The 22,032-nt window shown below is 32.4% G+C and overlaps 2 protein-coding genes and 1 long non-coding RNA gene across 7 annotated transcripts; 2 read left to right on the top strand and 1 right to left on the bottom strand.

The window, feature by feature from the left end:
* The first annotated feature begins 248 nt into the window (after nt 1–248).
* LOC129293126 (cysteine-rich receptor-like protein kinase 44) lies at nt 249–4,053 on the top strand. Its single transcript, XM_054930927.1, has 8 exons — nt 249–1,172; nt 2,108–2,257; nt 2,333–2,337; nt 2,384–2,509; nt 2,595–2,805; nt 2,893–3,130; nt 3,219–3,369; nt 3,520–4,053. The coding sequence occupies exons 1-8, from the start codon at nt 395–397 to the stop codon at nt 3,850–3,852; spliced, it is 1,992 nt and encodes a 663-aa protein (XP_054786902.1). The 5' UTR covers nt 249–394; the 3' UTR covers nt 3,853–4,053.
* Nucleotides 4,054–16,849: 12,796 nt separating this feature from the next.
* Nucleotides 16,850–21,645, bottom strand: LOC129293780 (uncharacterized). 5 transcript variants are annotated; one of them, XR_008589213.1, is made up of 6 exons: nt 21,335–21,645; nt 21,169–21,230; nt 20,932–21,084; nt 18,855–18,932; nt 17,785–18,095; nt 16,850–17,474 (listed from the first exon to the last, which is right to left on the bottom strand). It is a non-coding gene; the product is annotated as an uncharacterized LOC129293780 (long non-coding RNA). The 5 variants fall into 5 exon arrangements; XR_008589210.1 differs by lacking the exon at nt 21,169–21,230 and having other exon boundaries at nt 17,785–18,155; nt 21,303–21,645; XR_008589209.1 differs by lacking the exon at nt 21,169–21,230.
* Nucleotides 17,014–20,774, top strand: LOC129293774 (cysteine-rich receptor-like protein kinase 10). Its single transcript, XM_054931883.1, has 8 exons — nt 17,014–17,510; nt 17,759–18,141; nt 18,660–18,803; nt 18,876–18,997; nt 19,156–19,366; nt 19,499–19,736; nt 20,033–20,183; nt 20,329–20,774. The coding sequence occupies exons 1-8, from the start codon at nt 17,119–17,121 to the stop codon at nt 20,659–20,661; spliced, it is 1,974 nt and encodes a 657-aa protein (XP_054787858.1). The 5' UTR covers nt 17,014–17,118; the 3' UTR covers nt 20,662–20,774.
* Nucleotides 21,646–22,032: the final 387 nt, after the last annotated feature.

Here is a 22,032-nt window from a genome sequence, read left to right as displayed (position 1 = left end):
ATATAACATTTAAAAAGTATTAAAATTTTGAATTTTTGAAAAAGACATCTTACATTAGGGGTCTTCTAATCGTGGTGATTGTTTTTAATTTTTTTTAAAAAAATATTTTGATAATTTTTATTATTGATGAAGTTTAACTGTTAAAATTGAAATATTCTTGAATGAGTAGATTTGGCCACTCACTCGAATCTAAATCCAACAAGTACACTTAATTTTTTTTTTTTTAAAGGTTGATGAATTTACTCCAATTATTTAAATACTCGTTCACACTACATAAAGTAAAATAATAAATAAGCAAGTAATTGATCACCGCTGTAATCAACTAAAAATTCTATATCTATCTTACACCTCATTATAGCAATAACTAAAAATCATTCTTTCTCCAGCAAGCACAATGATTGCTATCTTCTTCTTCGTCGTCATCTTCAGCGCCACCGAATCAGCCGCCTCTGTATTCAACGATGTCAACTGCACAACCAACATCACTTTCACTCCTAACGGCACCTTCCAGAGCAACCTCGCCGCCCTCCTCTCCTCCCTCTCATCCAACGCCACCGACGGCACCAGATTCTTCAACACCACCATCGCCGGCAACGGCGAAGCAAACACCGTATACGGCCTCTTCATGTGCCGCGGCGATGTGCCGTATCCACTGTGCAGCGAGTGCGTGAACTTCGCCACCCAAAGGATAAGCTCGTCGTGTCCTTTAGCCAAAGAAGCCATCATCTGGTACAACGAGTGCTTGCTGCGATATTCGGATAGGCTTATCTTCTCTTCCATGGAAGAATGGCCTAGATATCAGATCAAGATTCCGTTAGGCGATCCGGTGCTTTTGCGAACTCGTCGATTTTACGAGACGTTGGGATCTATTTTGAACAATCTGATAGATGGAGCAGCTGAGGCTCTTGGAAGATCCAATTCCAAGTACGGTGTTCAGCAAGGTGACGCATCGGCCAACACGACGCTGTATGGCCTTGCACAGTGCACGCCGGACTTAGCCGCCGGCTACTGTAGGCGGTGTGTCAGGGATGCGATAGCGGAGATTACGACGTCGTGTTGTGGAGGTAGCATTGGACAAAGTGTAATGTTTCCCAGTTGCATTGTTCGCTATGAAACGTATCCATTTTATCAGCATTCCGGAACGTCGACGCCCACGCCGACGGCGGCTAACGGTCAGCGTCTAAACTTTTGCCTTTCAACTTCAAAGCTTATATAATCTGGCTCAAAAAATATATAAAAATAAAAATTAATATATATATTAATAATGACTAAGTGATTTGGATTTTGGATCAATATTAATAAAAACCAAAAGAGTTCGATCAGTGTATTTGGTTCGGTAATAGAATTACTGAGTAGATAAATTGTTTTTTTTTAAGAGGTGTTTCCAAAATTAAATTTTATTTGTACAAGATTTAAGAGGTATATATGAAGTTTCAGATGCATTCATCATTACTATTTGATTTTGACATCTTAACTAACTATTCTTAATTTAGTAGCAAAAGTTTAGGCTGTTTGCATAAAATTCTTAGAGTCGTCTGTATAATATCAATATAAAGAAATAAAATCACCGAAGTCTAAAATATTACCATCAGTGTCCCTCTTGTCTAGTTCGTCAATATAATTAATTAATACTGGTTTTAATTTGATTAACGGCCTCAACCCCAGATAAAATAATTAATACTAAATTAGAAGATGCGGTAGGCAAGGGATCACATGATATAATTAAGCAGATTTTAAATTAATTTATCCCCACTTCCTTTTCCACCAACTCCAAACTTCAACTCCATTATCATGTATTTATTAACATTTATATGCTAATGGATGCTGAAAGGTAACTTTCCATAACAAAGGTTATATTAAATTATTAATCAAAAAATGACATGTTAAACAAGTTTTTAAAGAGTTATAATATCATGGAATATTATAAAATCTATAAACTCAACATATTTATTTCGACGCTGGATAATTAAAATAAAGAATGTGCTTTAGTTGCTATAAGAGCAAGACAGCCCAAAACATGATTGCAGAGAAGCCAAAAGTGTCACATTAGTTAAAATGTTCTTGTCAGTCAATGGCATCCTGTGTGAATGCTGATAGATCCTTGCAGGAAAAAGCAATAAATTGCGAACACAAATGATTGCGATTCTTGTCCCCTCGATTATTCTTGTTCTGGTGGTGATACTCGTTTTGTGCTACTACATGGTACCCACAAATTCGAAGAAGAAATCACAAAGGGCCATTGATGTTTCAGAAAACTGTAAGAAATTATAATACCTTTTATATACGATTAATTAATGTTTCAGGTTAATAGAAAATTAAGGCCTTTAATTAGATTTTGCATAACCTGGATTCTTACGCATGTATCTGATTTAACATTTTACAGTTGCGGGTTGAAATTATTACCACAATGGATTCCTTGCAAATTGACATGGCTACAATTAAAGTAGCCACAAACAATTTTTCTGAAGGGAGCAGGATAGGCAAAGGTGGATTTGGAGTAGTTTATAAGGTGATAATTGTGACAGAAGATCATGCTTTTTTTTTTTTTGGTTTTAAATTTCATGTCTTTGTTAACTGATGGCTTGAAGTTTTAGGGAATTCTTCCTAATGGCCAAGAGATAGCTGTGAAGAGATTGTCAAGAACTTCTACACAGGGAGTTGAAGAATTCAAAAATGAAGTTTTACTAATAGCCAAACTTCAACATAGAAATTTAGTGAGGCTGCTTGGATTCTGCCTTGAAGATGATGAGAAGATGCTTGTCTATGAATATGTGCCTAACAAGAGCCTTAATCACTTCCTATTTGGTACGTCGTTATTCCTAGCTGATTATTTAAAATATTTGCTGGTAGATTTTACTAACGCTTGCCAATTGATGACACATTTATCTTTAGATCCTTTGAAGCAAAGGGAATTAACTTGGGCCGAGCGTTTTAAAATTATAAAAGAAATTGCTCGAGGAATCTTATATTTGCATGAAGACTCACGTCTTAAAATCATACATCGTGATCTTAAACCAAGCAATGTTCTGTTAGATAGCAGCATGAGTCCAAAAATATCAGATTTTGGCATGGCAAGACTAATAACACTAGACCAAATTGAAGGGAGCACAAGTAGGATTGTTGGAACATAGTAAGTCTAAAATTATCTTATATATTCTCCTCCTTCTATGCTTTTATATTAAGAATTGTTTGAATACTAACAAGTTACACATTTTTAGTGGATACATGTCTCCAGAATACGCAATGCACGGATACTTTTCTATAAAATCTGATGTCTTTAGTTTCGGAGTCATGATGCTGGAAATTATTAGTGGACAAAAGAATTCTTGTTCTTATGAATCATGTCGCATTGATGATCTCTTGAGCTATGTAAGTATTAATTTTATTTACCTTCTTTATATCTTCATATGTATAAAACTGAACTATATGTACAAAAGTCATAGAAAAGAAGAGACAATAGCATTTATTAAAATAAGTACATTTTTTAACATTTATTCTAACTAATATAAATTGTTGCAGGCTTGGAGAAAATGGAGGGAGGAGTCAATAGAAGAATTGCTGGATCCAGCAGTGAAAGAATCTTATTCTCAACAAGAAGTGTTTAGGTGCATCCAGATTGGTTTATTGTGTGTTCAGGAAAATCCAGAAGATAGGCCTACAATGGGAAACATTGCTTCATATCTTAGCAGCGTTATAATCGAATTGCCATATCCTCTAGAGCCTGCATTTTTCATGCAGGGAAGAAGAAGAAGAAACCATGTTCAACATGACCCTAATTCTGATCACTCTACCAACTACTCTGTCTCGTCATCCATTAATGAGATGTCTATAAGCAAATTTTTCCCTCGATGATGACGACGACGACGACCACCACCAATTAGTTTTGATATACGTGAAGAAATTGTAACTATACAATATAATACTCGATTCTATATTTCTTGTTTACTTCGGGTAGTGGTATTTGTTATGTTGCTCGTAGTATTGATGTAATTTGATGTATTTTACTGACTGATTTATTTTTTGACAAGATATATATAAGCGATCAAGTTGATTTCTTTGTAATAAATTAATTAACTAATTGTATGGGAGAGATTTTTAATTATTTAGAAAAACAAGTCAATAGATGAAACCAAATGTCATTCCAAACAGAGAAACTAATCTATCTCCTTCAAATACAGATATATCCAAATGTCATTCCAAACAGAGAAACTAATCTATCTCCTTCAAAATACAGATATATATATCCCTTCCAACTAGATTTGGAGTTATTTTCTTTCAAATATCTAATCATTTGCTTAAGAAAGATGAGAGTCTTTACTTATAACTCATGCTTACCTGAATTGGTACTTGAGAATGAATTATTTTCTCATAATATTAAGGTTGATATTTACTTTCGGAATATATTATTATATTTTTGAAACATACAATCAAACTTTTGTAGCTACCCAACAATTCACTTGCAACGATAGCCGTGTTGACTGTGACTCTTCTTAGATGTCATGCATCGTCCATTATTCATTAAATTTTGTAAATACATGATTGATTGTTGACAAGGATTGGTCTAGTATAAACACATACCTAAAAACAAGAGCAAGTCATTATTCAATATTGATATGAGAATTTTATCATGGTAAGTAATCAATAATTAGCTAGCTATTGCCCTTATAAATCTAGTTCTCGATATGGACTTGATTAAATTTTTGTACACCAAAATAGAAATTACTTAACAAATTAAATACAAATCATGCACATATACCAGCATAATCATAATACATCCTAAAATTTATAGACAAAGTAAGTGTCAACCACGTATAAATTAAAAAAAATCACAGGGAAATACAATTAACATCATTTCAAAACAATCTATAGCAAGAAAAACTATAACCATAGCCCAAGGACGCAAGAAAATCAAGTTGACGTCTTTGAAACAAGCTTCAAGAACTCATGATGATGGAACAAAGATAAACATGTTTGATAAATGCTTTTAGAAAAAATAGAGAGGAAACATCTTACTTTATATTATCCACAATTCATTGGAATCTTTTACAATTCCTCAAAACATTTTTCATATGCCTATTTGCTAGGAAACCTTTCTATATGACTATCTAATTATATTAGATTTAAGTGTTGTCAACTCAATTTGAAATAACTCTCTTAAAAACGTTTTCTACATTCACATAAACTCAGATGTTTATTAGGAAATTTAACAAATCCATATAAATGATGGGTTGAACATATAAAGGCTTAAACTAAAATGGATTCTTAATTCTGGCCCAAAACAATGGACTCATAGTCCAGTAGAACTGATGATAAGCTACAGTAAGCAATTATTAGCCCATTCAAAGTAGCAAACTAAAATAGAATCCTAGCCCAAATAGATTCGGTGATCCCTTTACAACCAAACCAAAGGGTAAAAAAAACATTCAAACAAAAATTGTCCAAACAAGAAACAAAATGGAATCACAACTACAAGCATGAAGTTTTCATCATCAATCTAGATTATACAAATAAAATTTGAATAGTTAACTTAATTTATTTTTTATTTGAGATGAATATTTATTTTCTTAGATATAAAATCTGAAATAAAGATAATTTCATGACCATCATTTTTTAAAAAAAATTATCATGTGAAAAGATGAAAATAAAAAAATTTGAACTTTGAATTGCCCAGACTGAATTTGAATGATTTAAATCTAATTACAGTAATGAGCACACCTCATTGCTGCGATGAACACCAAACGAGGAATCAAAGAAGATACATATGCTAAAATTAAAGTAATGTTTGACCCTTTTACAAATCAACAACGTCTTAACATTTTTTTTTTTTGGAAAAATGATATTCCAAGACCTATTAGGAGACAGAATGACATTTTAGGACCACAAAATTTTAAAATGCCGCAAAAGGACAAGATCCTTGACCTTGGTAAACAAAAATATACTCACATTACATGATGAAAATGCCCATGGTGATTAACTGATCATATCCGATAAATCGCTTTCTTCTTCCATTAAGTCCCCTCTTTTAAAAATAAATAAATAAAGGCAATATTATTAAGGGTAAGACTTAAGTACTTGGTCTTATATACTTGATATACTTTTATTTAATCAAATAAAGACAAGTAAATTTTAGTGTATTAATAATATTAATAATAAGTGTTTATTATTAAAAAAATAATCTATAAAAGATTCACATGTCTTAATTCAATTGAAAGCAAGTATATTAAGCTAAGTTTATAAATTTTTATATATTATTAATGACATAAAAAATTATACACAAATGCCTTATAAAGAAAACTCTTTAAAGCCCCAAAACTAAGCAAATAAAATAGGGTTAAGGGTTATTTTTGCCTATGTAAAAAGTCATTATGAGACCTTAAACTCTACTTGAGATTAATTTTATTCCTTAATTTTAGAAATTTAATCATTTGTTCTCCTATTGTTATTTTTCTATTAAGTGAGTCCAACATTTGATTTTTAAATATTTTTTTTGAGTCGCACCATTTTGTATATTTTTTGTAATATAAAAAATACTCCTCTCTCTCCCCCCTTTTATTCCCTTTCTCTCCCTAAAGTGTCTTCTACTAGAGCTGATAATTTGGGCAGGCTAGACTTATTTAGGTCGAGTCAATTCGAGCCAGGTTTATTCATATCAGGCTTAAAGTATCATACTCTTAAAAAAACCCATATAGTCAAGTTTAACCCTAACTTTTTTCAGGCAAGCTCATGTTTGCTGTCAAACTTAGCCTAAATTACTGACTCTACATGCATATAGAGCCGGTAATTTGGCAATCAAACTTATTTGGCCCTAGCTTAATTCGAGGTTGGAATTATTTATATCGGACTTAAAGTATCCTACCCTTTTAAAAAACACTCATATAGTCAAGCCTGACCCTAATTTTTTTGCGAGTGGCCTATTGAGCATGGCTTGAATTACCGGCTCTAATGTCTACTAAGATAGAGTAGACAACTTCCTTACCTTCAGAACATGGTGGAGTTGACAAGAAGGTTCACAAGAACCTTCTTGTGAGGTCGACCCATTGGGAGGCCTAGGCATCATCATTGTAATGACCTCTATCATAAACCAACAACCAACCATAGTAATTAAAACAAATTGATTAGATTAAGAAAGATTCACAAGAAGGATAGGATCAACCTTGGCTATTTTGGAAACTCCAAAGTTAAATCAAATCAAAGTTCTTAAAATTCTTTTTATAGAATGAGATCCTAATATGAAATGAAAAAAGTAGTAACACTTGAGATTATAGTAGAAAAGATTATGGAAACATAGAAATACAAATTGAGCATTTGAAAATAGTATAAAGAAGGTTAAGAAAGACATTTCAAAATTTTGTTACATCCGTCACTGCTTAAAATGTAACTACCATAGCTAATTTTCTAAATGAAGTAGATCGCTGCAGTTGAAAAGACCTTTCGCCATGGCCAACTAAAAGTGCAAATCAGCTATGACTAAATGTGCACTCATCGTGACCTACGGTATAAGGCCACTTTGCCGCAGCAAATATCCACTCCACCCCTATTTAAACTTTTAAATCACTTAATTAATTGCCATAGCAAAATTAATTATCCACATATCCACTCAACCATGGCTTGTGGTACTAAACAAAGATCCTAAAACACTTATGCCAGACAAGCATTGATGCTAAAAGCACCAAAATCTAGTGTCTCTCTTCTTAAGTTATTATCCATATAAACTTTATTACACTTAAAATATATTCTTAACCAAACATGCATAATAATTGACTTGCACCCGTGAGTTGTGAACACTCAAGTCTCCCCTCTTATAGCTTACCATTAGTTAGGAGGCTATTAAAGTTGGAGGTAAATGCCAATCCTCCCAATTTGAGAAAACTAAAAACATGAACCTCATGCAACACTTGACTCAATTCAAGACATATAAAATCCATACTCAGGTGCCTAAATAATCATCATAGGCTACAAACAAGCAACAATGCAATCTATGCAAATGACTCCTCATGTTGGAGATACACTATTCAATTACACATAAATAAATAATAGAGACATTACAATAGTTAGATGTATCTAGACTCACCTGCCTCCCTTTGTCCTGGGATCAAAATGTCTATTGGCAAGAATATCAAAACCATGGGAGTAAGATTTTATAATCTCAGTAACCAAACACATAAATTTAAGCATATAAATGTGGCCCATATAAGCAATTAAAGTATAAATTCACATGTATAAATTTCATAATTTACCATATGTATCTGAATAACATAATCATAACCATAAAACATGTGAGACAATAAAAATTATAATTATGCATGATCATGCTCCACCCTTATTACACTTATTATATCTTTTGATAGAATACATGGGTTATTAAATCATATAGGACTAACTTATGTGATCAAATTAGCTTTGTTTTCCAATTGTCAGAGGTGACTCGACTAAGGCCCTAAACTCACTCTTAGACCATGAATTTCCCCTATTCTAAACTCATAGGGTGTCATTTTCCCAATCCAGGGCAATACCTACTCTGGGGTAATAATTAAGAATCAAAACATTGAGGTCTCACAATGCTGGTAAGTATCACATGGATTTCTATATCGCCCTACTCTTTTAGGTAAACTCTCACCTATTCATGATCATGCCAATCCATGCAAATGACATATTTATAGTCATATTCATCATGCATATTATTCATCCATAGATCAGCAGATCACATTTCCGTTATCATATCATACAACACATATTTGTACTATCACATTCATATTCATCATTGTATAAATACCATGTATATCATGATCATAAATATACTCACACGTATAATAATGTTTCTCATGCTCATTGACCATATAGCCATACCTAATAACCTATATCCTGTCATATCACCATCAATAATTCATGCTCAAACAACTAACATTAAATCTATTCAATCATGTGATACATACTCTTATCACAACCTAACTCATATCATATTCACTAAGCCAAGTCCATATATAGTAGCATACCATAATTCCATCCATTCATATGCCAAAATCAATCAAGCTCATAAATGTAAACACAAACATGTACTAAAATTTAACTCTCGATTACGTCAACTCTTGGTTTACCACACCAAGAGTACAACTTGGATTCTAAGGAAGCTTATAAACAATCAACAAGTTCAAAGAGTAATTAATAGACAGTTTAGGATTGACAATATCATTAATTACTAATCATCATCAATTAGTTCTTAATCATGATTAAGGCTTAAGACTCTAATTAACGATTTTGGTAATAAACAATCTCATTATTAACTTCCATTAGCTAATTTAACCTCTATTAACCCACTATATTAGTTTAAACTTGATTAATTAGTGCTAGGATTACCCTTAAACCCATCATTAACCACTTTAACCATTGCCATTAATGATAAACAATTATTAAAAACTTAAAACAATACCCCCTAGATTCTATTAGAGTCATTAGAGTAGGTAGAAGCTTGTAGCCCTAAAAACTCAGAGAAAATGCATGGAGAAGAGATGAGGAAGCTCATCCAAGGGTTAGATGTAAACCTTAATAGAGCACCTTGTCCCTCTCAGCCTCTCTCTCAAAAATTCCCTTCTATTTTGCTGTTTGAAGTCGTGAGTTTAGATTTTAAAATTTGTCCCATCAATCATGGTCAAATGCGCCATTCATTGTGATGAATGACAAAAAATGGAACCCCTTTTACAGCCATTAAAGTGTGCCCAAAGTGGCCTAATTGCGTATAAGGTTCGATTTTAACTCTCACTTAAGGTCCAATAGACCCAATGGTAATCTAATTATGCTAATTAACCCCTAATTATCTTAATTAATTAATTCAACTCTATTACTTAATTTAAATTAAATTCTTTAAAAAAATTTAGGATGTTACAACTCTCTTCTCCTAAAAAGAAATTTTGTCCTCAAAATTTATTATAATTTATTAGAGAGTTCTTCTATCTTCACCCTCTTTCCTTTAGAATTCACAATTATCATTTTCTTATATATACACAAATATCTCTTATGCTAAAATCCTCAAATTTCACAAGTTATATACTGGGGGTAGTATCACTCCATAACCAATCCTCTATTGATCTAATATCAATCTAATTGTATGTCCCATTATTCGCATTAGGCTTTCCTCAATATTACACTCTGTAATGGTCAAGTACCATACACCTAGCCAATAAAAAATCATAACACTTAAAAAAATGTGATTTTTTACTACAATTTAGTTTATAATGTAGTTAACCTCCAATCCTTCCATATATAACATAAACACTCCCATAAGACTGATAGGTTTATTGGCCTTAACCAACAATTACAATAATCAATTTACCTAGTATTTGTAGAGTTTCTCTCTATGTATTGGCTTACTTCGCTCAATCAATTTCTTTTATCTGAACAAGTAGGACTTGTCTCTCATAATGGGACTTATCTACTTATTAGAGCCGTCCAAAAGGGTAATCTATTTCTACTATAAGGCCCAAAATTTAAACATTTTCTTGTGAAACAAAATGCTATAAAGCCTCATATTCCCTACATTGTATAACTATAAGGGTGGTCTTGACATAATGCACCCTCTACTAAAAACATGGTGCTTGCCAGCAACTTATCTTACATGGAATTCAATCAAGATAGGATTATATTCTCCTTAAAATTTAAGATTCACAATTAAAGAATTTGACTAACCACAAAACTCCCAAATGCTACTATGCTCTAAACTTGAATACATTCCAAGCTTGTGGAACTAAGTTTTTCTTATCATTTAATTAATGTTAGGATGTGCCTTCTACAGTGACACAATCACTAGAACAATAACAGTAGTCATACTACGATCCCCTTTTAAAGGGATAAAGATGACAATCCAATACTTTTCATAATCAAGCCACAAAAAATGTTAATAACATTAACCCGATGTCTAACCTTACAAGTCTAGACTCTAACCATTCATAACAACAAAACAATTATTTAAGCACAACTAAAAATTCACATAATTTATGCATTCAACTTTGAATGTTTATGCGTGCGTGAGTGTGTGTGTGTGTGTGGATTTCACAACATTTCATGCATTTAGCACTTTAATAATTCAAAAATTCCCATCTAGAAACCTATATATATATATATATATGCATACATCCAAAACATTCACTTAATTTGATGACACTAAGCATTGATTGATCAATTAACAATTAGAAAAAAAAACTTGTGTGGATAATCCTTTAAGCAGTAGGAAATTCTCTTAATATTCAAATTTAAAAATAGCTTAAACAATAGATTTCATAAAGGTTCAATTACTTTTCCCCAAGAAAATCTTATGAAACCATGATAAAAATGTAGTTTCACTTGATTATTAGACTCTTCTAAAGATATCTTGAACATAAAATTCTTCAATTGATTGGGTAAAATTTATTTTTACTTGAGACACCTAACTCTTAAAACTCTTTCTCTTAATGGTTTCAAATAATTAGGAAATAAATAAAATAAAATTTTCAAAAGCACTTGCAAACTGTTTAAGAGAGCAATAAGTGTGGGAGAAGGAACTCAGCTAACTTGATTCTAGCCATGCTTAACCTATCATGAAGACTTCCAAACATTTCCATAAATCCTACCATAAGGTTTTTTTTTACTAGAATTCTACCCCAAGTTAAAGTACCTCAATTCATTCATATTATTTCCTTTGCTACTTGTGTACCCTAACTGAGTACACATCACAATTCACATATTTATTCTAGTTCCATTCCCGCAAGCTTTTACCACAATCATCATTTGTTATAGGGGTTCATCATCCTCATCGATTATAAGGCCAAAAGAATTATCACACTCATTTAAAAACACGTTCGATCCCTTTCATAAGGACGATCTCTTTTACAATTTCTATAATCTCATCTTAATACCTCGATCACAGTTTCTAGTTTCTACACTAATGAAATTTTTTCTTCCATAACTACCATTAGTCACAAGGCTTTCCACTTTTACTCCTAACTACAATTATTATTCCTAACATGTCTAATCAATATTCACTAATTCTATCAAATCATATTCTTATGTAATATGTGATAGTCCAAAAAAAAGGTACAATTCACTTAAATTTAACACATGTGACTCACAATCATCTTGGCATTACAATTCAAAGCTATTACCATTCACTCTAGTGCTCAATTATCCTTGCAATACTTTCCTCATTCACCTCCTATGATTCAATAAGAAGGAGAAATTTTGGTGATACTATTAAACCAATTCCTACTATACATAAGTCACCATTTATTACCAAAAACTCTTATGCACACAAAAAACCAATAGACATCACAAGTGTGTGAATCACAAATATAGCTAATGACAAATCAATATTGATCCTATAGAGAATTAAGTAAAATGGAAAATATGCATTGAATTTTCAATTTCATTCAAGTTAAGCAAGCAACTTATAGTGGTGAATGATTCAATTAAAAAAATAAAAATATAGAGTGAGCAACTAAGATTTTAAAGTACTCTTAAATAAACAAACAATTATGAAAGCACCTTAGAGTTCTAATCCCTCATTTTCTCCATTGCACTTAACTTATTAATTAAATTAATTTTAATTTTAGTTTTAAGGGTTTGGACACTAGAATTAATACTGAATATCTTTTGATTATTCAAAATCCTCCTTAATTCTAACTCAACAATTCCTTGCCAAAATTAGATTAAGAGCATTAAGTTTAAATCCCTTCTAACCACTTAGGTCCTTTAGGTACATTCCTATCCTAGAGGCAAATTAGCTATAGTTAATTCTAAGCATTCAATTCCAATGGTTTGAATAGAAATTTTTTTTTTCAAGATTATTTTATTCCTCCAAATTATCACCTAATGATAGCCAATCATCAACCAACTTACAAATAAACTGGAATTAAACCATAAAACATCCATTAATCACAAAGCAATTGGTAAATAAAGATACAATCGAAGTGGATGAGTTCATGGCACTCTAAAGTATCAAGGTTCATCCGCACTAGCTAAATGCAGTCTCAAAACAGTAAAATAATGGGTCAAAATCGGATACATAGGAGAAAGAAGAGAAAACTAAAGGAAAACTTAATGAAAACATGGATGGTGATTAGTAATCTTGCTTTCAAGCTTTAAAATCGCCCCCAGAACTCCAAAATCGCCGTTAGGCCTTCAAAGAGTGTTAAAAATGAAGTCTCCCTTAAAAAACTCAAGTTTCTTTCTTTTATCAAACTGAAAAATTGAAGCTGTGTGTTTTGGGTATGAAATCTACTGTATCACCTGTTGTAGCAGGCTCTGTTTCTGGATTCAAATATGCTTCATAACACTAACCTGTTGTAGCAGGTAATCATTAAATTCTAACTTCTTCCTTAAAATCATTATATTTTCCTTCTTTCACATCTTCTAAGCTTTTGCAAGGGTTCCTAAAATTAAAATGACTCAAATTAACCATCAAAATTACTCTAAAAAAAAAATCAAAATACAATATTTACAAACAAACTAACCAATACCAAAATAAACACTCAACAAAGACAAATAATCAAAAAACACTAGATGACTCTTCAATTGACTAATAAAACTTTCAAAATACATAAAAATATATATGGTCATCACACAGTCTCTTTACTCATAGACTTCATATTGGCGATTACCACTATGCCTCTAAACGGACAATCACACAATTTAGTGATTAAAATATGATACCATAAATCCAAATTGAGCCTCAACAATGCCATTTTCAACCTCTTAAAAGTACTGTTAGGTGTAGTTACAATGTGGATAGGGATTAAATGCAATTTTCAAGTTTCCGCATGCTACCCAATAGGTAAAAAGCATGAACAACCATTTATTTAACATCAAACATCAAACATGTTTGAAGTCAGTAGTAATGCCCATTTATTACACGATTAAGGGTGAGGTTGCTACTATTAAATATTTTATAATAAAAAATATTAAAAAATTTAAATATGGTACTCACTCAACATAAAAGGGGGTACCTAGTAACCTTTCACGCATAATTAATGGATAAAAATGACTTTTAACCAAACAAAATAATTAATCAAAGCCGGAAACAAACTCAAGAACAGACATGTGAACAAAATGAACAAAGTTTCCTTTTTGAACCCGCTCCGTCATTCTTACATGCACACACACTTATTTGAGTGGTTGGATTTCAAGCATAGTTTTTTTTTTTTTTTTTGTAAACTGGATTTCAAACATAATTATGTTCAATTGAGAGTAACTTCTTAAGAAACATTTTTTTTAACATATGCACAAACTCAAATGTAAAACCTTACATTTAAATGACCATAACTCATTCTATTATAATCGACTCATGTTGGTGGCTCCTTCCTTCTTTGACAGCAGTGAATATGAACTATTGCAAATAGTATATGTTAATTATACATAATTTATTTGGATTTAATTTTTGGGACAAAAATAATTTATTTAGAATATGTAGATACGTAAAACTTTAATAAAAGGAAAATATAGAATAATACTACAAAGGTAAACTCAACATTGAAGGCACACAAAAACAATCCGAGATGACAAAAAAGCTACAATAAAACAAAGGTCTCATTGAATCAAACGAAGATCAATTAAATATAAATTCATACCTTTCCTAATTTCCCTGCCATAATATTTTACATTATTGCTGGCAATACACACACATGAATGAATGTATGTTTGTGTATGTATGGTGGAAAATCTTTTTCATTCTTGTCACTTTCTTGTTGGAAAAGTCTCCAAATTCTAATTTGACATTCTTAAGATAAAATCTTTTTAATTTCCTTTTAATTTGCAGCAACAAGTTGTGATGACCTGGGTGGCTGTTTCATTTATGAAAGGCTGGCAAATGAAAGATGGTACTAGAATTAGACATTAGAAATATCGTATTAAGATACCTAATTAAGTCTATAACTTGTTAAATACGACGCTACAGAGATAATGTTGAATAATATTTCGTATGTTGAAATGAACGATACTGTAACATAACAGGATAACACCATTGGAAGTAGTCTACGAAAATGGTATGTGCAGAAGTAATAAATCAACGTTATGTGTAGGAATAACGTCGATTATTATAAAAAAAAAATGAACAAAGATTAGCATGAATTATAGTTGCTCTAGTTATTAATGCAAGTTGATTAGTATTTTTGTATATTTTACATTAAATTTTTTTTAAAATAAAGTCTTCTTATCGTAATAGTCCAATGTTACTATTGTAGCAACTCTTTTATCGAATAAAACTTATTATTAATATCTTTGTACGTTCAATTCAAAATTATTTTAATTATTTTTGGTGCACTAAATATTTGCATCTCGGTTTCATACGTCAGATTTTTTTGCAGTGTTTTACTGTTACTTTTATTATGTCTCAAAATTCATTTGTCGTGAAAATAATAAAAAAAATGACACTAAAATTTTTGTAAAATATATAAATAATAATTTAATTTTTAAAATGTCATAATTTTTTTAAATCTTTAAGAAATTTTTTATTATTAATAAATTTATATAAATTATTAAATTATCCTTGTTAAAAATAAATAATTCACAAGTTTTGTTTAAATATTTACAATTTTTCTTCTTATATTCGTAACAATATAACAACAAATAAGGATTAACATATGAAGTTGTAATTTGTTATTGTATTATTGTAAATATAAGAAAGAAAATTCTGAATATTTAAACAAAGCTTATGAATTATTTATTTTTAATAAAAATAATTTAATAATTTATATAAATTTATTAATAATAAAAAATTTAAAAGATTTAAGAGAATTATTACATTTTGAGATATTAAATTATCATTTACACATTTTAAAAAATTTTTATTATTAGTTTTCCCAATAATAAAGAAGCTTTCTCTCGCCAAAATAATAATAATAATAATAATAATAATAATAATAAAGCAGCTTTCTGCATCACCCAATAAAAGTCAAAGGAAAAAAAAAAACCAGCTTCTTAACTGACAACCGTGAGAATTCAAAATTGTCTTTTCTTAGTGACGTCCAAGTTTGACTTTGACTCCACTCAAGCACATCCTTTGAAAGAACCAAATCAAAAAATAAAAGGAAAAAAGAAAAAATAAATTAACCGCATAAAACTAGCTCAAATAGTTAGAAGTAAGATAAAATTACCTTCAAATCCTATTGGAGTAAAAAATAATGATTATACTAATTTAATTTTTAAAGTTCCCTGAAAACTAAACAAATATTTATGAGAAAATAGCATTCGAAGACCACTATATAAAATTTATATCTCATAAAAATTAAATGATTTTAAAATAGCTCTGCAGTTCTCTAGTTTTTTTGACATATTAATTTCATAAGTGAAAAGACTGAAATCCCCTTCAAGTAGTTAAAAAACAAACCCAAAAAAAAAAGAAACCCCACCGTTGCTAGAGCCAGCCATCAGATCACATTTTATCATGAGATCAAACCCTCTTCTAACCATCTAAAAAAATTATTTTTCAAATAAAATATTGCTGATGCTAGAATTGTTGGTGACCCAACTGACTAGAATTGTTGGTGACCCAACTGACAGCAGGGGCTCTAACAATCTCATCGCTAGTGGTAGCCTAATGGTTGGCAATGATAAGGGTTTTTTTTTTGTTTTTTTATTTTTATTTTTTAACTACTTGATGAGTATTTCAATCTTTTTACTTATAAAATTAATATGTCAGAAGGATTAAAAAACTGCAAAGCTATTTTAAAATCATTTGATTCTTATGAAATATAAATTTTATATAATAATTCTTGAATGTTATTTTTTCATTAATGGTGTTTCTATTATAAAATTATACAAACATTAAAAAAGGAAGAAAATTAGAGGGATATCTAATCAAACGTCAACTTGCGGCAGATGAAGTCCATGTTGGCAACATTTTTCAACTCACGTGGGAAAAAAATAATACCAAAGCGGATATGCAATCACCTATGGCTAAACAATGCTTCCTGATGACGACCTGTTCCACTACAACATAAAAAGCTTGAAAAATAGCCGTGTCAAACTTCGAAAAAACAATCCCCATAAAAGGAATCCGTTCATGACCTTCTTCTCTCTTCTTCTTCTTCCACCCATTCTCACTGTTGCAACCAGGTATCTGGTGACAAAACAGTAACTGATAAATAATCCTCGAAGATGGCGTCTCCCCTTAAAAACTGTGCAATCTTCTACACACTAATTTGCCTGAGCGGTTTTCTCAGCTTGGAAAGCCTAGCAGCGCCAACCTACCTTGATTATTACTGCACAGAAAATGGAACCTATGCATCTGATAGCAGATTTGGTGGCAATCTCAATGCTCTCCTTCATTCCCTCGCCACCAACGGCACCCAGGGAAAGGGATATTACACCGTCATGGGCTTCGGATTGCCCGATGCCGTCAACGGGCTTTTCAACTGCCGGGCAGACCTTAGCATCAGCAGTTGTCAACAGTGTGTCACCACCGCAGCCACCGCGATCACGCAGCGTTGCCCTAACCAGACGGAGGCCATCATCTGGTATGAAGAATGCATGTTGCGTTACACTGGCAGGTAATAACAAATAACCAAGGAATACCTTTTCATAGAAAATAATAAGGTGTGTATAAGAAACGGTTAGATTTCAATGAAATGATCATAACTCAGAAATTATAGATTTTTCCGTGTTTCAATCAATGAAGTTTCAAATTACTCTCATGGCTAGAAATTCTTGCGTCGGTTCAATAATGTATAAACGGTAAGTTTCTCTTGTTTTTATGGTCAAATATAAACTATTGGACTTCATCGTTTGAAAAATCTAGGTATTTTAAGTATGGCAGCACCGAACCTGGGAGGAACTTGGTTGACGGGAGGAACATCTCCGGCAACGATTTGAATGCATTCAATCGAACGTTGTTCAGCTTGTTGAATAATATAGCAAAAGAAGCAGCGAATTCTCAGACAGCAGAGAAGTTTGCCACCGGCGAAGCAAAGCTTGGCAGCAACCAGACTGTGTATGGGCTATCGCAATGCACGGTGGAAATACAGTCGGCTCAGTGTGAGACTTGCCTGAAAAATGCCATCGGAACTTTTCCGACGTGTTGTAACCGAGCCGGAGGGGCAAGAGCTCTGCTGGCGGCTTGTACTGTCCGATATGAACTGTATCCATTTTACACTTCATCCGATTCATCATTGACTTCTTCAGGTAAAATCTATAATCTAGATATATATATATATATATATATATAAAGGAATCAAATTGCAGTACTCTTCATTTATCATTTATAGTTCTCTTTTCGGGAAGTCAGCTGACTCAGTTTTTATATACGGGTCTTCCAGCTATGATTCATCAATTTGTTGTACATTTTAATTAAGATTTGAAGTTTCTAATATTCCATTGTTTCAGATCCTATTTATTGGCTAAGATGAGATCACATCAGAGTTTCTAAGGATTGGAAAACAACGTTTTATCAAACCACACCCCCACCCCAAAAATAAAAACAAACAACAAAAAAATCGGCTTTTGTGGATTCAGAAGCTCCCTAGACACTTAATACTTCCTAGACCTTCTTTTTGATCACTTATTGCAAAGGAAGTTGGGGGAATCATACAAACATTATTATACACTTGCAATATTGTAGTTAATTTAGTGTTTTTTGTTTACTCATGAATTGCCAGAGAACGATTATTTTAGGCATTTTTTTTTTTTAAAAAAAAACGCAGGGACGAAGAAACTTTCATCACGAGCAATTGCCTTGACTGTGGTACTTGTTGTGGCTTCAGTAGTTCTCTTGGGTTTTGTCAGCTTTTTTCTGCGGCGAAGAGTAAGGAAGAAGCAGAGGACTAGGACTATTTTAAGGGAAAATTGTAAGTAGTATGAAAAAAAATGTATGACATCATCCATTCACAAATTCTTACCTTAAAAATTCACCTGTGCAGTTGGGGAAGAAATGGCTACTTTGGAGTCCTTGCAATTCAGTTTGGCCACAATTGAAGCTGCCACAAGCAAGTTTTCACATGAGAAAAAAATTGGCAGAGGTGGTTTTGGAGAAGTTTACAAGGTGACAGACATGCACATGCCTACATACATGCGTGCACATGAGCGCACACCCACACATGCACACGTACACCTATACTCACAGCACACACAAGCATACAATGTGGTTTTGTATTTAAAAAAAGAAGTATACAGTGTGGTTGACTAATGGTATGATTTTAGGGAACTCTTCCGGATGGACGAGAAATAGCTGTCAAAAAGCTTTCAAGAAGTTCTGGGCAAGGTGCCATGGAGTTTAAAACTGAAATTTTACTAATTGCCAAGTTACAACACAGGAATTTGGTGGCTTTATTAGGATTTTGCCTGGAAGCACGGGAGAAAATGCTCATTTATGAATATGTACCCAATAAAAGTCTTGATCACTTCCTTTTTGGTGAAGCACTTCTATCCCTATCCCAACAAGTTAAAATGCAATATTTCATATCTGATTATGATAGCACCTGCCATAAAAAACAGAGTTCACCTTTGTACTAACTAGCTCTAGTGACTCGTGATGATTTTATAGATCCCAAAAAGGAGAGGGTGCTAAATTGGTATGAACGTTACAAGATCATTGGAGGAATTGCAAGAGGAATTCATTATTTACATGAGCATTCTCGACTCAAAGTTATACATCGTGATCTCAAACCAAGCAATGTATTGTTAGATAACAACATGAATCCAAAAATTTCAGACTTTGGCATGGCAAGAATAATTGCTATAGATCAAGATCAAATAAATACTAATAGAATTGTTGGCACATAGTAAGTGTTTCTATTCTTTTTGTTTGTCTCATCTCTTCCATGTACTTAATTTAGATACAAACATATTCTTTGTTGAATAAAGTATTCTTGAACTTTCGGTAAACACTTGCTTTGATGTTTTCCTGTCAAAATCCCATGCTTGTCAAATGCCATCAATGAAAGAGTTTATGTGACTAAACTGTTAAATATATTAAACATATAAGGAGGTCTATCTAGTTTTCCATGTTCATGATATGCTCCAATGTTTGTTCAATCTTAAATAATTCTAACTAGCACTCTTTTTTTCTCCCTAATAGTGGATACATGTCTCCAGAATATGCAATGCATGGCCAATTTTCTGAGAAGTCTGATGTATTCAGTTTTGGTGTCATTGTTCTTGAGATTGTTAGTGCAAAGAGGAATGCTCGTCCCATTGAAACACAAGATCTTGATGACCTCTTAAGTCAGGTGAACATAAAATCCTAATAATTTGTTTTCCATTTTGTTAATGATGTACACATCACCATCTTGAGCTTTGTAGTAAAAAGAAAGCCAAAAAGAAAAACAGAGCCCAGTGGTTTAATGATAAATGTAATTGGTGATATTGCTTCAGGCTTGGAAACATTGGAGGAATCAGACACCGCTTGAAATAATGGACCCAGAACTAAAAGACTCGTTTACTCAAGGTGAAGTGATCAAGTGCATCCAAATAGGTCTGTTATGCGTTCAAGATAACCCAGAAAACAGGCCCACAATGGCAAGGGTTGTTTCATATCTAAGTAGCCTTTTAGCAGAATTGCCATTGCCTCAGGAACCAGCATCCCACATGGATACTGATTTGAAGCTGAACTTGGTATCATGGGAATCCAGTACAGGTCAATCTACCCAAAATTCTATGACATCCTCAAATCATGAAATGTCTAAGAGTACTCATATTCCAAGGTAATATGACTTTGATGGCTTAGAAGTATGATATGCCATATGTCCATTGTAAATTAATAGAATTTTTTGGCAATGTCAATGCTAGATGATAATCTATATATGAATTCTCTCTCCTTTTATTTCTCTGTACTGGTCCTGCCCATTTGAGACATACATTCAGAAATCTAAATTTTTAACGACCCTTCAGCGATCACAATTTACTGAGGGAGGAAAGAATGTACAATTGGTGCAGTTCTCAAAGTTCAAGGAAGGTGGAGTATAATATAATACTGACCTCGAAGGAAGCTTAAATGGCCGTCAGGTGCTATTTCCATAAATGTTGAAAAGATTAAGACCATTGCCACCAAGAAAAAAAGAAAAAAAAGAAACTGGTATGACAGTAGGGGCCGCAAACATTTGGAAACTAGTTGAATATTAAGTCGTAAAACTGCAATCACATAAAGTACAACAAATTATGAAGAAGACATATCATCAAACACCTTTCGAGCATGGGATGAATGCAGAATTCCACCTCATGTATAGAGCCATAACCCCATGGCTGAATCGTATGATATCTCATATTTAGATCAACAGCTATAAAATGTAGTTTTGAAAATTGATCAATACGAAATGGATTCAAAGTGGAGACACTCTCATAAAACGGACCATCGAGTAGACAAAGAGGCAGGCAGGCGTACATGGGCTGTGCTATTAATCTTGAAGCAGCTAAGCAGCATATGGATGCAGCGGCTAACGTAAACTGATGCGTTTGGATCTCCCCAGTCGTCCCCTCCGGCTCCAGTATTGTCTCTGGTTTACTATCCACATTCCGCATAGTCCCAACGTCTCAACCCAACGACGGAGAAAAGGCCGAAAGGGTCAAAGTTGTATTGCTGACGAGATATAATCGTTTCTGTTTTTTTGGGTCAGGCTTGAATTGGGTTGAGAATTTGGATTTGAAGGATAATTTGGGCACCGGCTCATACCCGCCTAATTATTAAGAGGTCCAATTTTGGTGTTCATATAGCGATAAGATTTGAATCATATAAATTAGATTTAGATAATTCAAAAAAAAAATTTTATTATAACTTTAGACAATAGACATTTTATTTTTACAGAATCATAATTATAAAAATATATTTATTTTAGATTTTGCAGTTATTAAAGTAAAAATATAAAAAAACATAAAACAGTAAAAAATAAGACAAGATCAGAACCGTCAAATTTCAATCAAGATAATCTAGATTTCGAGCTCATCATGAACACCGAAACTCAATCCATTGGTAAGCCGTAGATTGGCGCATTGCATGATAATCTGTTTCCATTTGTGTGAAAAGTCCATCTTATCGAAAAATATACCTAAAAAGCATTCAAAAAATTATATGGCATCCGCTTG

This window comes from Prosopis cineraria, unplaced genomic scaffold (assembly GCF_029017545.1).
Source record: "Prosopis cineraria cultivar Desert tree isolate PC_DT_omini unplaced genomic scaffold, ASM2901754v1 PC14, whole genome shotgun sequence".
Taxonomy (NCBI): Eukaryota; Viridiplantae; Streptophyta; class Magnoliopsida; order Fabales; family Fabaceae; genus Prosopis; species Prosopis cineraria.
The sequence above is the reverse complement of the archived record's forward strand: the minus strand, read 5'-3'. Positions and strand labels throughout refer to the sequence as shown.